Genomic DNA, 16068 nt, shown 5'->3' on the forward strand with positions numbered 1-16068 from the left:
GACCACCACTCTGTGGCTCACCCTCCGGTGCCCCGGGCTCCCCCTGCACCCAGAGCACGCCGTCCGCCTGAGACTCAGTGGCGGCAGGAGCTCGGAGCCAGCACGTGTCTGTCTCGGGGGAACCGGCTGCTGGGGACTCAGTGCTGCTCCCTAAGACACCGAACCTAGAAAACCGTGACCAAACCCTCCAAGAAAACCAGCATCAGCCTTTTTATGAATTAGCAAACATTTACATTACAAAATTCAGCTTTACACTTTACATATTTACAAGAGCGCCTCGCTGTAGGGAAACAAACACAAGCTGTCTCCACGGACCACGGGTCGGAGCTGCCCCGAGCCCGCGCCCCACAGCTCTGCACGTCTGTGTCCCTTCCCACGGCTGCCACGCGTCCTACGTGTGGTCGCCCAGCTGCCCGAGGGCGTCAGCCCCGTCCTCCGTCTCCAGGAAGCACAGGCAAAAGTGGTCCTTGCTGAGCAGGGCCAGCGAGTCCCCCGTGACAGGCCAGCACAGAGAGAGCACCTGGAAGTCCCCTGGGGAGGACACGTGGCCGAGGGTTAGAGGTAGCCAGGTCCCAGGAGAGCAGCCCGGAGCCTGTGGTGCAGGGACGGGGCAGTGACCCAGCTGGAGCCCCAAACAAACCGCCTCAACCCGGCTGGGCCTCTCTCCAGAGCTCAGAGCCTCAGGCCCCTGGAGCCGGCTCACCTTCCCCGGGCACCTGCACGGACATGCAGCCCGCCGGCGACCACAGGTACACCTTGCTGCCTCCCGAGCAGATGGCCAGCCGGGGCTGCTGCGGGTCCCACTGGAAGGAGCGCACGGGGCCCAGCTGCTCCAGCACCACAAACAGCCGCAGCTTCTGCATGTCCCAGACCCACACGGCGTTCGGGACGTTGTCTGAGGGGAGATGGGCAGGTCCCCGGTCAAACCCGCCCTCCAGCTGCCTGCTTCAGCCCCATCTGGCCTTGCCATGGGCCCTGACACGGTGGATGTGGGGCCCTGGGCGGGGAGGGGGGCGGTGCTCGTGCTCCCAGGTCTGTAGGGGCCACTAGTCACTCCCTGGGGCTCACTGGCCGCACGGGCATGTTCTGGTGTTTTAAGAATGACTTTTAACGTGTAAAAGCCCTTCTCACAGGAAGAGGCCAGGGCTGTAGTGAGCCTGGGTTCCTGTTCACCAAGGACGGAGTGCGTGCAGAGAGGCACGGGGCAGAGGGGCCGCGCAGCCTACTCCGAGCCTCTGGGGAGGACCCGCGTTTCGGCAGCGCGTCAGGAGGATGCAGGCAGGCCTGTCAGCTGACGCCCTTTCAAACTGCTGGTGTCCCGGCCCCACAGGGCACAGCGCTCACCGTTCCTCGTGGCCAGGAAGTAGCTGTCGGGACTGAAGGCCAGCGCGCCGACGCCGATCTTCGGGTTTGCTCGGTCGGCAGCAGGCTTCAGCGTCTGCAGGGACACCGGCACCGCAGCGATCTCATCTAGAACACGACACCCGTCTCAGCACGGCGCACGCACCCCGGAGTCGCCGCATGGCCCGCGATCCTGCCCGTCATGGGCAGAGCCTCTGACCCCGACTGTTCGGTTTAGACAGAGGAAGAGGTTACACGACCTTGAAAGCTTCAGGCAAAACCTGACTGACGGAAGGGCCGGCGGGACGCTGGCGTGTGAGGTCCGTGCGGAGCACCTCCCGAGCACGGTCCTGGCATGTCCTGCTCCTCCCAGTCCCAGCCCCTCAGCTCACAGCCCGCTGCTGCCCACCCCCGACAGCCTCGCTCTAGACCTCTCAGATGAGAAAAGGGAAGTGACAATACGATGTGCTATTTTAGGTTCATGTCAATTCAGGGTCACCCACTGTGACAAACGTCCCCGGGGGGGGACCGAGAACGTGGGGGTAGGGGAAACCTGTGCCTCCCCTAAGCTGCTAAAAAGATCATCGAAAGGAAAGAGCAAGACAAGACCAGAAGCGCGAGATGCCGACAGGGCGTGAGCAGCGCGCTGTGTGCCCGGCTGCCCATCAGCGCTCGCCGAGCCCGGGGCTGCGTTCTGGGCGCCACTTAAAGCGTGTCTGATGCCAGGTCACAGGAGACCCAGGCCGCAGCCAGGACACGGAACAGCCCGCCAGCCCTTCCCGCTGTCGCTCCCAACCCTCGGCTCCTCCAGGGAGTTCCACTTTGATTGAAACAAGGCCCTTGGGGCCGTCAAATCGGACTCCAGGGCTGACAGTCCGTCAACAAAAGCCACGCCCCCTGGGGAAGCAGCCCAGGCTGTGGGGCTGCGGCTGCGAGGCGGTGCCGGGACAGGAGGAAGGACCTCTGACGAGGACGGGACAGGGAGCCCCTGTCCACAAACAAGGAAAGGCTCACACTTGCTCTCGGCGGCCCTGGGTGGCGGGCAGGCGGGCCGGCCAAGCGCCCCCCGTGGGCTCTTCTCCGCTTCCTTGTACACCACCTGCAAGACAGGGACGGCGGTGCTGCCGCTGCGGGTGCAGGACACGGGGCACTGCTCCCTCCTGGGGTTCTGTGTGACCCCAAAGCCCCCTAAGGACGAAGGTCTGATGGGGGCAGCCCCACATCCGCTCGGCCAGTTAGCAAACGTGAGCACCTCCCTGGGGAGTGACAGGCTCGGAGTAAGGGACCCTGTGACCTGGCTGACAGGCAGCGGCGAGTACCCCGACTTACGTCCCCGAGGCCTGGGGACAGCTGACTGCCTGACACACAGACGCCCCAGCCGCCAGCACAGCCCTGCTCCCTCTCGTCTTCACTGAACCTCCCGGCTCCGGGGCCGCCTGACCTCACACTGTCCCTACAGCCCCCCAGCTCAGGCCCTCACACACCTGCCCCCTTACTGAGGTCCCCATCTGTGGGCGAGGAACTCCCCAGACCAGGCTCTGTGTCCCCACTGCCCCTCGCCCCCCAGCACCTTCCCACCTCAGTCTCGCCCCGCTGCCTGGCACGCTCCTCCCCATCCTGCACCACGTCCCAGGTGTCTGCCCGTCCCTCGGTGGCAGCGTCCCCACCCACCCTGGGAGACACCAGCTCTCCCAGCCTCGCCCTCCACCGGGCAGGAGGCCGGACAGTGCAGGAGCAGATCAGAGATGAGCCATTTAGGGGGACGCAAGGCCACCGCCTGGCGCCCCGTGGGAGTGTGGGCAGGAAAAGGCCCTGGCAGCGAGTCCGTGGCCGTCCCGGTCCCCTGGCCGCAGGATGGAGCCCTGCATCTCAGCATCACCGCCTCCCAGCGCCGCTCCCATGGAGACAGGCGCCGCTTACCACTCGAGGGTCGCTGATGGCCGCGGGGTGCCCAAACTCGGTGAGCATCTTCCAGGTCACGTGGTTGAGGATGCGCACCTGAGGGCGGGCCACGCATGAGACGCACTGCGTGGGGACCCCCGCCACCCGGGCCGTCCTTGGGCTCCCTACGGCGGGCGCCCTGCCCACCTTCCCATCGTAGCTGCCGACCGCCAGGAACTGACTGCTGGGGCTCCAGGCCACCGACTTGATGCCCAGGGACCACTCGTACGCGCAGTACGTGGCCAGCAGCCGGCCGTCCAGGGAGTAGAGCAGGACCTTGTACTGCAAGAGAGAGGGCGCCGTTAGCTGAGCCCCCACTAAGCCGGGCGAGCACAAGTGCACAGACGGGAGGCGAGGACGAGCGGGGCCAGACTCCGCCCGCGGCACAGGGACCCAGGGCGGTAGCTGGGAGAGGTGGTCGCTAGACAGCGGTGAGGTTTGCGGACGGGACCGGCTGTCAACGGCGCCGCAGCCGAGGAAGCGAGGATGAATGCGGCAAAGCACCTCCCACCTCCAGGCAGGTGTCCCACGCCGCCAGCACACAGCCGTTGGGCGCCCACTCGATGCCAGCCAGGTCCTGGGTGTCCGTGTCGAAGTGCTGCCACGGGAAGGGGAGAAGAGAAGCAGGTTACGTTGGAGCGGACGTGTGCTTGTGCAGCCGATGTTGCTAATGCGTCCCGGGTGCACTTTCCTTAGACAGCAGTGGGTGGGAGGCTACCACGTGTCCTTCCCGGTCGTCATGCGCCTGAGAGTCCGGAGGTTCGGGGGCGCAGCCTGGCTGCCCGGCAGGTACTGCCAGCTTCGGGTGCAGCTCCCACCTGTGCACGCTCTCCCGGCCTGCTCCTCGCCTGGCGGCGGGCTGCTGAGCCCTCCCTGAGCTCTGACGGCGTTCCAGAGGGTTCTGTGCCCAGCCTGCCTGTCTCCCACCTGCAGCTGGGGGTACCTCCGAGCCCCGGGCCCTGGGGAGTCCGAGTCGGGTTCAAGTCCACACTCCGCCTGACGAGGCGCCACATGCCATGGACGGGCCGGAAGGGGAAGGGCTCCCGAGGCCGCCAATCCCTCAGCGCACCCCGGCCCGCACCATCCCACCACGGCTCACACGCCTCACCTGTGGGCGCCCCGTGGAGTCGCAGGTAGCACCCGCCCTCGGAGATGGGAGTCCCGTTTCCCACAGGACCCCGCAGGCCCAAGAGCCTGAGGACAGGCGCACCCGCTCCCTGCCACGCGGCGAGGACAACGGTCCCCGCGGGAGGCCTGCTCACCCGCAGCAGCTGCCAGTCGCTGCAGACGAAGATGCTGACGTAGTCCTTGCAGTCCCGCCTCTCGGCCAAGGCCAGGTAGCGGCCATCCCGGGAAAAGCTGATTCCTGCCAGCAAGAGGAACGGGCGGAATCAAGGCCAGACCGAAGGCAGGCCAGGGTGGTTTTCAAGGAAGAAGGGGGTGCAGCCCAGATAGACACGGCAACGCGGGGGCGAGGGCAGTGTGGTCCGGCTCCTGCGGGCGCGCACGTGCCGGGAGCCCGTGAAGACGAGGCAGCCTGCCCGAGGACCCGCCGCACGCAGCCCCAGGCTGTCTGGGCGTCAGGACACAGACCACAGGGCTCTCGGGCCGTCGGGATCAGCCTGTCCCTACGCTTCTATTGTTACTTCTGAACCTAATTCTTTGGAAGAAGGAGCTTCGAGATAAGACTCTGGAAATGTTACACCGCATTTCCTGTTGGAAGGAGCTGACAACACCCAGATCACACTTCCTGCGGCCTGAGTCGGAGGGTCGTCTCCAGGCAGGAAATGCTCACGCGGCCTCGGGAGACACCCGCTTTCAAACCAGAAGTAAGTGTCAAATGTACCACCGCCCCTCATCCAAACGCAAGCTCCAAACTGCCGAGGCCACAGAGCAAAGGGCTGAACCACTCAATATGCAACGCCTCCCCCTGGCCACATGGAGGACGCATCACTGTAGCTGCATTGAGCAGGACGCCCACCCAGCCTCGTGGCCCACCCATCTCAGCCACCTGCCCTCCCCATGGCCAGGGGACACCGCCCCTCAGCCCTCCTCTGGGATGTCCAGATGGGGCAGGTCACCATGGCCCTGGACAGAGACCACAGACTGAGTCAACAGAAGCCTGAGATTCAAGGTTCAGAATTCGAGGCGTGAAGTGGGCCCTCAGCCCTGAGACAGGGAAGGGCTGGCCACGGAGCGCCTCGCCTCTGATGCCCTTACACAGGCCTCCTTGGCCCCTGGGGCATTTGAAGGGACCTTGTCTTTGGAGGCTCGGGAAATATTCCTTCACAGACGGACATGCGGAGGTGGACAGGCTCTAGAACAACCCGAGGGGAGATGAGGTGACGGCGGAGGCACTGCAGCCTGTGGCTGAAATTTCCCAATAAAAAGAGCAAAGGACCCAAAGCAGCGCCCGAGGCCTGGACCCCGTGGTCTGCGCACTCACCCTGCTGACAGGCCTTCGGGTACTTGATGTACGAGACGGACTTTGTGCACAAGGACCAGACCGTGACCCGCAGCTGTTGGAGGAGGGGGAGGAGCACACGTTACATTTCCAGAGAGAGCGTCCGAGCCCAGGGGAGGCGGCACTGAGCTGAGCCAGGCCGCAGCGGGAACGGTCTCTGGGCAGGGCTGGCCCTGGCCCTCGCCCTGGCCCTCGGTGGGCACCACGCTCACCTCCCACTGCCCTCCAGCCACCCTCTCCACTGTTTTCACTTTGCAGCAATGCCATGTGAGTGACAGAGAGTGAATGAATAATGCACGAATGTCGATGTTCATCGGGGCAGGTCGGTTCTGCGTGGCGGCTGGCATATTGTCATGCACATCGCTGGTCTGAGGAGCAGCGTCCTGTGGGGAAGCACGCAGGACGCGGGCCTCCTCGCTCCATGGAGTCGGCCTGGCTGCTCCTGGCGCCTGGGATGCTGGAGCGGTGGCCCAGCTCCAGGCAGGAGGCTGTGTCCTGAAACGCTGACCCACTGCTTCTGCCCAGGGTCCCGGAGAAACCACTGAGGCAGCCCGTCCACGTCCCCGCCCTCCCTCTCCGGCAGGCGCAGAAGGACCGAGAACCTGTGTGGCGGGCGGTGGGCGGCAGGCCCCTGTGCTTAGGAGGACAACCTCGGGTGGGGACGAGAGCCGTGGCCTTTCACTCAAACCAGCGCATCTGCATCAGCCGCTGAGGCTCACAGCCCCCCTCCACCGCGCCCATCCCCTCCGGAGCCTGGGAGCAGCCGCCCCGACCAGCACGGCTCCACTTCTCTGTGGAAAGGCTCTCCCTGCCCGCCCGTCTGTGAGAGCTGAGCCGCAGCTGCAGCCGCCTGCCAGGTGCGCAGGGAGGAGCCCCCAGCTGGGCCCGGCCGTGGTGAACAGAGACCCGACTACACAAACTACAAAAGAAAAAAGGGCCCTGTGCCTGGCCGATGTGGCTCAGTGGTTGAGCAATGACCTGTGAACCAGGAGATTGTGGTTTGATTCCCATGGGGCACCTGCCCAGGTTGCGGGCTCGATCCCCAGTGTGGGGCGTGCAGCAGGCAGCCAGTCCAGGATTCTCTCATTGATGTTTCTAAACACATGACCCTGAGGCACATGTGTAAACTGTGTGTGTGTGTGTGTGTGTGAGTGTGTGAGTACCTGTGAGTGCGTGTCTGTGAGTGCACGAGCAAGTGTGTGCGCGTGTGAGTGCGTTTGTGTGCAAGTGCGTGTGTGTGAGTGCGTGCATGTGCATGTGTGTGTGTGCAAGTGCGTGTGTACGAGTGTGTGTACAAGTGTGTGAGTGCGTGCATGTGCATGTGTGAGTGTGTGTGTGCGAGTGCGTGTGTACGCGTGTGCGTGCGCATGTGCGTGTGTGAGTGCGTGTGCGTGCAAGTGCGTGTGTACAAGTGCGTGAGTGCGTGCATGTGCATGTGCGAGTGCGTGTGTGTGCGAGTGCGTGTGTACGAGTGTGTGTGAGTGCGCGCATGTGTGCATGTGCATGTGTGTGAGTGTGTGCGTGTGAGAGCGTGTGTGTGCGTGTGAGAGTGCGTGTGTGTGTGTGAGTGCGTGTGTGTGAGTGAGCGTGCGTGTGTCTAAAAACCAGGCGGGAAAGCACTCACCTCACCAATAGGCAGAGAAGTGGAAACCAAAGCCCAAGTGCAGCCCACGCAGCCGCACGGGGCGGGCGATCGCTCTGCGCCGCCTCCCACCGCCAGGCCACCCACAGGCCCATCCTAGAGGACGGCTCACACGGGTCGTAGGAGACACAACAGACTCCCAGCTACATGGGTCCCTACACCTCAAATGCTCGGCAAAGGTAGGACGGCAATGAAGTGGGGTTTTCCCACAAGGAATGCAGGGACCAGCCATGCCTTCCACATGGGGGGGGGGTCTCAGAAACATGCAGCGGGGGAGCAAGGACCTCGGACAGAGGACAAAGTCATGCAAACGGACCTGAAACAGGTGCAAACCCACAGTGCAGTGTCGACACACACTCACACATATACAACCACACGTATGGGCACACAGATACACAACCACACGTATAGGCACACACACACACACAACAACACACATGGGCACAGATACACACACAACCACATGCATGGACATATGGACACAGATACACACATTCCACCACACATATGGGCACACGGATACATACACTCACATACAACCATATGTGTGGCACATATGCACATACAAGGACATGTATGGGCACACGGATATATGCTCACACATACAACCACACGTGTGGGCACACAGATACACACATGCCCCTCAAGGAGCGCGAGGACTGAGTCACAAGACATGCAGCAGCCGGGAGCACTGGCTGGGGGGGCGCTGGCTCGGGCCTGCCTTCCAGCCCAGACCTGACGGCGCGAATGGCTCCTGTGTCCCTGCTCACGGAGGCTGGTCCGCGGGGCAAAGCCTGTGTGAGTCGGCCCCCGCGGAGGGGCCGCCACCTGCCGCTGGAGGCGAATCCCGGCCCAGGGAGCCGAGTGCGAGGACTGTGCCCGCGGCAGCATGAAGAGCCCCAGGGATCACGTCTGAAGCCGGAGACGAGCAGCTCTAACGTGTCAGCGTGCCCGGGGCCGAGACCAGGAGCCGTGCTTCCCGCCTCACCCCCGACTGCCCGTATGGCTGGCGAGTCAGTGACAACAGGGAGGAGCAGAGGGAAGGCCATGCTGACACCAGGTCGTTCCAGCAGCTTCGTCAGGACGCTGCGGGTGAGCTCCCCCAGGAGCCGAGGTCCCGCCCTGCAGGTGGCTTGGCGGAGGGGCTGGACGGGGACACGGGACGCCTGCCCGGTCAAGCTGGCGATGCCGGGAAGGTGCCCGCTTGTCAGTCACAGCTGAGAGCAGGTCACTGGGCAGACTGGGCACGGCGACTGAGGGCGTGGAACCTGGGACATTAACCCGAGCAGAGGTGCTCGCTCCCTCGGCTCCTGGCCTGTCACACTGGACTCCTGGAGGCCGGGCTCCCTCGCTCCGCTCCTGGCATCTCCCCACGCGGCTCACGGCCATGTGGACCCCTCGCTGCGCTGAGGGACTGCGGCCGCTCATGCCTGGACCGGCTGCAACATGGACGGAAGGGGGACACTGGCCTTGCCTGCAGCTACACTTCCCCCAGGACTGGAGCTGGACTTTGGATTTATTTCCACACAAATAAAAATCACTCACCTCCATGCGAGTCTCAGAATACTCTGTTCCTCAAGGTATCGTAAGGACCCCCCCCAGCACCCAGTGGGGAAGGGGCTCCCCGATTTCTGACATCACAGCAGCAGGCCCAGGTCCCAGGGTCTGACTGACAAATCCGAGAAGCCAGAGCGGCCTGAAGCAGCTCCTCACAGTTGGACAGAGGGTCTACCCAGAGGGGCCCTTGAAAAAGCCGAGTGAACCCCGAGGGTCGCTGGGAATCAGTGTGCCCGCCCCACGTGCGTGCGGTCAGCTTGGCCGAGCCTGGAGCCAGCGCCACGCCGCCCCGCAGCCCCGCCCGCCGACCACACTCGGGGTCAGGCCCACATGCCGGGGCCTAAGGCGCCTCAGAAAAGCGCAGGAGCGGGATCTGCGCACCTTTGTCTCCAAAATGCACGCGGGCCCCGGGCACCCGGCACAGGCCGTGCCCTCACCGGACGCACCCGGGAGGGGGAGGCCCTGCTGAGCTCTCGGATTTACTCAGACCTCACACGACGCCGCACTCAGCCCCGGCCCCACCGGGCAGAACCGCCAGCAAGGTGTTCAAAGAACAAACCAACAATGTGGTCACCGACACCAGGTCAGACACCCCCTCGGAAAGATGTAAATCAGTTTATACTGATGCACATTCTCTATTAAGTTTCTTAACAATAGAGAACTGTTTAAAGCCTTAAAATGTGACTTAGGGTTTACTTTTTAAAAATGTGTTCATTTTCCTTTAAAACTGGGCAAGAAGATTAAATATCACCACTTAGGGGCTTGCTGTGCTCCGACGACTGACATAAATAACCCCCAAAGTCCCGGAGGGAGTTCAGGGCTCATGTCCGAGCGCGCTGTGCGGGGCAGGGGCAGGGGCCACTCACGTGGAACTCGGTGGTGTTGAGGATGTGGCGCCCGTCGGGGCTCCAGCAGGAGGCCACCAGCCCCGCGGAGCCCTCGTCGATCCTGCAGTGCCACTCGGGCTGCTCCAGCGACCACACCTGGCCCAGGAGAGACTCGGATCACAAACCAACCAGGGCAGCACTGACCCTAAAACCACTGCGGTCCAGGCACAGGAAGCTGGCCCCCCTCTCTCTATGCCGGGCCGGCGGGCACACCACCAGTCCCCACCCTTCTGGGGGTGAAGGGAGGAGTCATTAATGCCGCAATGGCCAAGCTCCCAAACAAAGCCTCGTCTCAGGGCTTCCCAAATGCCCACGCCCCAGCTGCTCGCCCTGGTCTGCACGCTCTGCCTGCGTCCCAACGGCTATTCGGTTCCAGGTGAGGGACATTTAAGTGCAGGGAGGGGCGGGGCGGGGTGGTGAGGTCAATGGGAAAACAGCAAACAAAGGGGACATCTGCAGTACTTTCAACAATAAAGGTAAATCTTAAAAAAAAAAAATACTGAAGTGTTTCCCATTTGGAAGGACTTGAACTGAGAGAACTACCAGTTTTCACAGGGAGCGGCTCTGAGGGGCCTTTTTCTCAAGCCAGAAGGGCAGAGGGCAGCGGGGGGTCTGCAGGGCTCACCCGGGACGGCGCCCGGCCGCGTACCTGCACCAGCCCCCGCTTGTACATGGCGCACAGGATGAAGAGGGAGTCGGCCGACCACTCCACGTGCTGGATCTGGTCCAGGCAGCTGTACAGCTGGAGGATCTGAAGGCTGCCCACCTCCCGGACCACCAGGCGGTACTGCACGCAGGAGGCCTAGACACGGGAAAGAGGCGCTGACGTCCTGCTCCGGGGAGGGGCCTCCGCAGAGGGGCGCCCGCGTGGGGAAACCTGCGGCCTCTCTCCTCTCTGACATGTTTTCTATCTAGAAGGTTCCAGGTTTACCACCAAGTACACAACCCATTCTGAAAATGAGTCAATAAGAAGATAGAGTTGAAATATACAAACCAGATGTTAAAACGGTTACATTTCAGCATAAAGTATTATTTTAACACTCTCTGAAGTAATTATCTCCTCCTTTCCTATTTCTTTTATAATATGTACTAGAGGCCCGGTGCACAAAAATTTGTGCACTCGGGGGGGGGGGGGGGGGGAAGAGTGGGGTCCCTCAGCCCAGCCTGTGCCCTCTCGCAGTCTGGGACCCCTCAGGAGATAATGACCTGCTAGCTTAGGCCTGCTCCTGGGTGGCAGAGGGCAGGCCCAATCCCTAGGTGCAGCCCGTGGTCAGGCTCAGAGCAGGGCCGATTGGGGAGTTGGGGTGCCGCCCCCTGTCATGCACAGAGAAGGGCAGATCGAGAGGTTGCGATGCCACCCTCAGTCACACTCAGGATAGGGCCGATTGGGGGGTTGGGGCACCGCCCCATGTCACACTCAAGGCATGGTTGATGGGGAGGTTGCGGCGCCACCCCCTGTCACGCACAGAGCAGGGTCAATCAGGGGGTTGGAGCATTGCCCCCTGTCAATCACAGAGCAGGGACAATCAGGGGGTTGGGCGCTGACCCCTGTCATGCACAGAGCAGGGCCCATCAGGGGGTTGGGGAGCTCCCCCCTGTCACTCACAGAGCAGGGCCGATCAGGGGGTTGAGGAGCTCCCCGCTATCACTCACAGAGTAGGGCCAATAGGGGAATTAGGGCACCGACCCCTGTCAGACACAGAGCAGGGTGGATCAGGGGGTTGGGGCGCCACCACTGTCACACTCAGGGCAGGGCCAATGGGGAGGTTATGGCTCTACCCCATCACACACAGAGCAGGGCCCGTTGGGTGGGGGTGGGGGGGTTGGGGCGCTGCCCTCTATCACCCACAGAGCAGGACCGATCAGGGGGTTGGGGCGCTGCCACTGTCACACTCAGGGCAGGGCTGATGGGGAGGTTATGGCTCTACCCTGTCACACACAGAGCAGGGCCGATCAGGGGGTTGGGACGCCGCACCCTGTCACACACAGAGTCGCAGGGCGATCAGGGGGTTTGGGCGCTGCCCCCTGTCACACTGATCTGGTGCCAGGAGGCCTCGAGGCTCTGCTGATCCCGGTGCTGGGAGGCATATTACCCTTTTACTATATAGGATAGAGGCCTGGGGGCCGGCTGGTTTGCCCTGAAGGGTGACCTGTATCAGGGTGGGGGGTCCCCACTGGGGTGCCTGGCCAGCCTGGATGAGGGGATGATGGCTGTTTGCAGCTGGTCACACACCCTTCAGGGTGGGGGTCCCCACTGGGGTGCCTGGCCAGTCTGGGTGAGGGGCTGAGGGCTGCTTTCAGGCTGGCGATTGTTGACTGAAGCTCCCAACCCCTCCTTTTTTTTCTCTTTTTTTTATTTTATTCTTGGCCAGCTTTAACTCTGGCTCTAGCTTTGAGGCTTCCGCTGGTTTGTTTGCGTTCTATAATTGAAACAATGTATAACTCCAGCTCTGAGATCCCGGGGTTTTGTTACAAAGTTTCAAACTGCCTGCTCAGAGGCCGGCAGCGCAGGCGGGGAACATTGGAGTCTTCCTTCACGGCAGCAAACAAACCTCATGTTTGCTTCCAGCTGCCTGGCTGCCGGCCGCCATCTTGGCTGACAGTTAATTTGCATATACTTACTGATTAGCCAATGAAAAGGGTAGCGGTCGTACACCAATTACCATGTTTCTCTTTTATTAGTGTAGATTTTTTTTTATTGATTTCAGAGAGGAAGGGAGTGGGAGGGAAAGGAACATCAATGATGACAGAGAATCATGGGCCGGCTGCCTCCTGCACGCTCCACACTGGGGATCAAGCCCAACAGGAACTATCCCCCGTCTGCCCCCAGGTCCCGGCAGTGCTCCTGGGACCCTTGTAGCTCCCTGGGTGACAGGGGCCTCTTGTGTTCTACCAGGGGACTTGGGGGAGGGGGCCTCCTGGGTGGCCCCTGAGTGAGGGCTGGTCACAAGAGAGACCAGGTCATCAGAAGTTTGGAATTTCCGCCCCACACCCCATTCCCTGGGGAGGGAGGAGGATGCAAACGCAGTGAAGGGCAGATCAGACCTGCGGGAGAGCCTCCTGGTGGGAGAATACATCACGGGGGGAGGGTGGCACCCGATCCACGGGGACAGAGCTCCTGCACCGGGCCCCTCCCACCGCGCCCTATGCCTTCCTCAGCGGGTTGGCCACCCGTGTCCGTTAACACAGCCTTTAAGGAGCTGGTGAGGAAACCAGTGTTTCCCCGAGTCCTGTGAGCTGCTTCAGCGAATGCATCGAACCCGAGGAAGGGGTGGTGGGAACCTCCCACTGCAGCCGAGTCAGACAGAGGCTGTGGGTCACCTGGGCACCTACCACCCCCGCCTGGTGGCGGACGTGGCAGTCCCGTGGGACTGAGCCCTTCACCTGGGATCTGAGGCTGCCTCCGAGGAGAAAGGGCAGAACTGAGTTAAGAGGCAGGACGGCCAGGCCAGCTGGTGCCAGGGAAGTGCTCGGTGGGGAAAGCCCACACGTGTGGGGACCAGAAATGACGCGATATGGGTGGTCGTGGTGACAGTAAGGAGGGCACTTACTCCCGGTCCTGACCATAAAACTTCGCATGTCAACACTGCTTCCTGAAAGACACAGTCTCTGTGTCCATGTCAGCATCCGTATCTAAGCAAATGATTCCTGTCTGAGTATACTCTGCTGTCTGTAGAGGACATGACAGTGTAAAAGTCAGGAACCCATTTGTAACTGCTAATTACTTACTTTTTGTACTTATCAAGGTCAAACTAGATAACTGGTCTGTGTTTTATGAACATCCATTAAGAAAAAGAAAGCCGCCCTGGCTGGTTTGGCTCAGTGGATAGAGCGTCGGCATGCGGACTGAAGGGTCCCAGGTTCGATTCCGGTCAAGGGCATGTACCTTGGTTGCGGGCACATCCCCAGTAGGGGGTGTGCAGGAGGCAGCTGATCGATGTCTCTCTCTCATCGATGTTTCTAACGCTCTATCCCTCTCCCTTCCCCTCTGTAAAAAATCAATAAATTATATTTAAAAAAAAAAAAAGAAAGAAAAAGAAAGCCACACGCGTTTTCCGTAGAAAAGGGAGGAGGAGCCCTAGCCAGCTTCGCTCAGTGGACAGAGTGTCGGCTGCGGACTCAAGGATCCCAGGTTCGATTCTGGTCAAGGGTACCTGCCTGGGTTTCGGGCTCGATCCCCAGTAGGGGGAGTGCAGGAGGCAGCCGATCCATGATTCTCTCTCATCACTGATGTTTATCTCTCTCTCCCTCCCTCTTCATGTCGCTCTGAAATCAATAAAAATATATATTTAAAAATAAAAAGGGAGGAGGAGGGCTATTCCAGATTAGAACAAATATGTGTCACAGTGCTAACTTTTTCACGTTGTAGCTTTGAATACTGTGACAGTTACAATGAATTCCCTAGGAGGTGGAGTATTTGTACCAACTCTTGGGAAAAATAGTATTAAATCTGTTGCAAGATATTAAAAATGGCAACATGGACCTAACCTTCGCCAGTATTTAAGACAGAGGGTTGTTTTTTTTAAAGATTTTTAACGGGTTTTTATTTCTTTTTAGAGAGAGAGGAAGGGAGGAGAGAGAGAAACGTCGATGTGAGAAGGGAACATGGATGGGCTGCCTCCTGCACACCCCTAAGGGGAATCCAGCCCAAAACCCAGGCATGTGCCCCGACCAGGAATCGAACAGCAACCTTGCCGTGCACAGAACCACACCAACCAACGGACCCACACTGGCCAGGGCTGAGAGAGAGTTTGAAGAACAGGATCCCACTAACACGACTTTCAAGTGTCTCACAATACTCAACCAGAGTGTAAACATCAAAGAAGTAGCAAAATTAAGCAAGGAAATATAATTTTCCTCTTTATAACTCACTGGAATTTCCATAAATGATTTAAAAAAAAAAAAAAACTAATTTGTGGGGGTAGGGGGCACTTTGAAAAATGTACCCAGGTTTCTGGAGAGCCATTTAAGCTGAAGAACACGTTGCATTTTGTAGCTGAACGCTATTTTCTGTAACTTTGAATGAAACCTCCCGTAAAGAAGGCAACCATGTAATGTCTTCAGAGACCTGGACAAGATAAAGGGATGTTAGAGAGAGAGCCATGAGGTGCCAGTCAACAGCCGGTAAAGGGAAGGAAAAACACTGTTTAGAAGGCACGGCTCTTTCTCTGAATGGCTTTCCAATGACAACTACCTCCCAACCCCCACCTGACCCCCACCCCCCGATTCTGAGGTCACACCCTGGTCTTCCTGGCATCTTTCAAAACCTGAGCTGCTGGGGCGCACGAGAGACTTGGCTGGAGAGTGGTGGGGAGGACATTCCGTAAAAGGCAGTGTGTGGGAGGCACCTGCCCTGTGCATCGGCATTCGGACTCAGGGGAGACAGGGGAGTGTCGAAGGCGGCGCCCTATCCTTGACCTTTCCAACAAGCCTGTGCACCTGCAAACCCGTGCGGACCCCCGGGAGTTTCCTGGAATCCTTATGCTGAACCCCTGGGTGCCCTTGCCTAGAGGACAATGTAGACATCCTCCCAGATCACTCACCCTGCTGATGGCATCTAAAGACAGGAATTCCAATGAAGGCCTAACAGGCAGGCGAGGGAGGCAGCTCTGGCCACTAGAGCCAGGGCCCCTGAGGCCTCTCCTGCACAGTCCAGCTGTGTCTGAGTGATCTGTTCCTTTCCCCCGGGCCCCGCGGCGGCCTCCGCTCCCCTACCCGGGATCCCCAAGGAGGGCCCGACCACGGCCCGGGCCCTGCGGCCGCTCACCAGGTACTTGCCGTCCGGGGAGAACTTGCAGAGCTGGTTGGAGAGCTTGAACACCTCGGAGAAGTTCATGGCGAAGCCGCCCGCCACGCCGGACCCCCGCGCTGCAGAGCACTCGGAGCCGCCGCAACCGCCAGCCCGCGCCCGGAAGTGACAGAGAGCGGGAAGCGCGCCACAGCCTATCAGGGCCCGGGCACCCGCGGGGCATTGTGGGGCTTGTAGTTCGCTGTCCGGGCGCCTCCCGGCTTCTTGGGACCCGAGATTTCCGCGGTGCCTCCCTCCAGCCGGGGCAGGACACCCTCTTACATTTGAATTACAGATAAACAACGAATCGTTTTTAGTAGAAATGTGTTCCCCAATACTGCATGGGACGCATACTAAAAAATTACCCGCTTATCTGAAATTTACATTTAACTGGCCGGCCTATGTTCTGTGTATTTATATTTGTATTTATATTTACACGTAAATACGT

At 60.4% G+C, this 16068-nt stretch overlaps 1 protein-coding gene across 4 annotated transcripts; it reads right to left on the minus strand.

The window, feature by feature from the left end:
• Nucleotides 1–186: 186 nt before the first annotated feature.
• Nucleotides 187–15734, minus strand: WRAP73 (WD repeat containing, antisense to TP73). 4 transcript variants are annotated; one of them, XM_070403939.1, is made up of 12 exons: nucleotides 15600–15734; nucleotides 10482–10634; nucleotides 9812–9928; nucleotides 5729–5801; nucleotides 4545–4648; nucleotides 3794–3880; nucleotides 3430–3564; nucleotides 3262–3339; nucleotides 2356–2440; nucleotides 1345–1470; nucleotides 704–895; nucleotides 187–531 (listed from the first exon to the last, which is right to left on the minus strand). In XM_070403939.1, exons 1-12 carry the CDS (start codon nucleotides 15666–15668, stop codon nucleotides 392–394), a joined length of 1359 nt encoding a protein of 452 aa, XP_070260040.1. In that variant the 5' UTR covers nucleotides 15669–15734; the 3' UTR covers nucleotides 187–391. The 4 variants fall into 4 exon arrangements, with proteins under 4 accessions (XP_070260040.1, XP_070260041.1, XP_070260042.1 ...); XM_070403940.1 differs by lacking the exon at nucleotides 15600–15734 and adding an exon at nucleotides 15376–15413 and having other exon boundaries at nucleotides 3787–3880; XM_070403941.1 differs by lacking the exon at nucleotides 704–895.
• Nucleotides 15735–16068: the final 334 nt, after the last annotated feature.

Source organism: Myotis yumanensis, unplaced genomic scaffold (assembly GCF_028538775.1).
Source record: "Myotis yumanensis isolate MYYU_CA2020_CCGP unplaced genomic scaffold, mMyoYum1.0.hap1 SCAF_2, whole genome shotgun sequence".
Taxonomy (NCBI): Eukaryota; Metazoa; Chordata; class Mammalia; order Chiroptera; family Vespertilionidae; genus Myotis; species Myotis yumanensis.

Coding starts and splice junctions, on each gene's coding strand:
- WRAP73 (XM_070403939.1), bottom strand. CDS start 15,668: ATGAACTTCTCCGAGGTGTTCAAGCTCTCCAACCAGCTCTGCAAGTTC. Junction 3,881..4,544: donor GCGACTGGCAGCTGCTGCGG/GTGAGCAGGCCT, acceptor TTCCCGTGGCAG/CACTTCGACACGGACACCCA. Junction 3,565..3,793: donor CGTGGGACACCTGCCTGGAG/GTGGGAGGTGCT, acceptor TCTCTCTTGCAG/TACAAGGTCCTGCTCTACTC.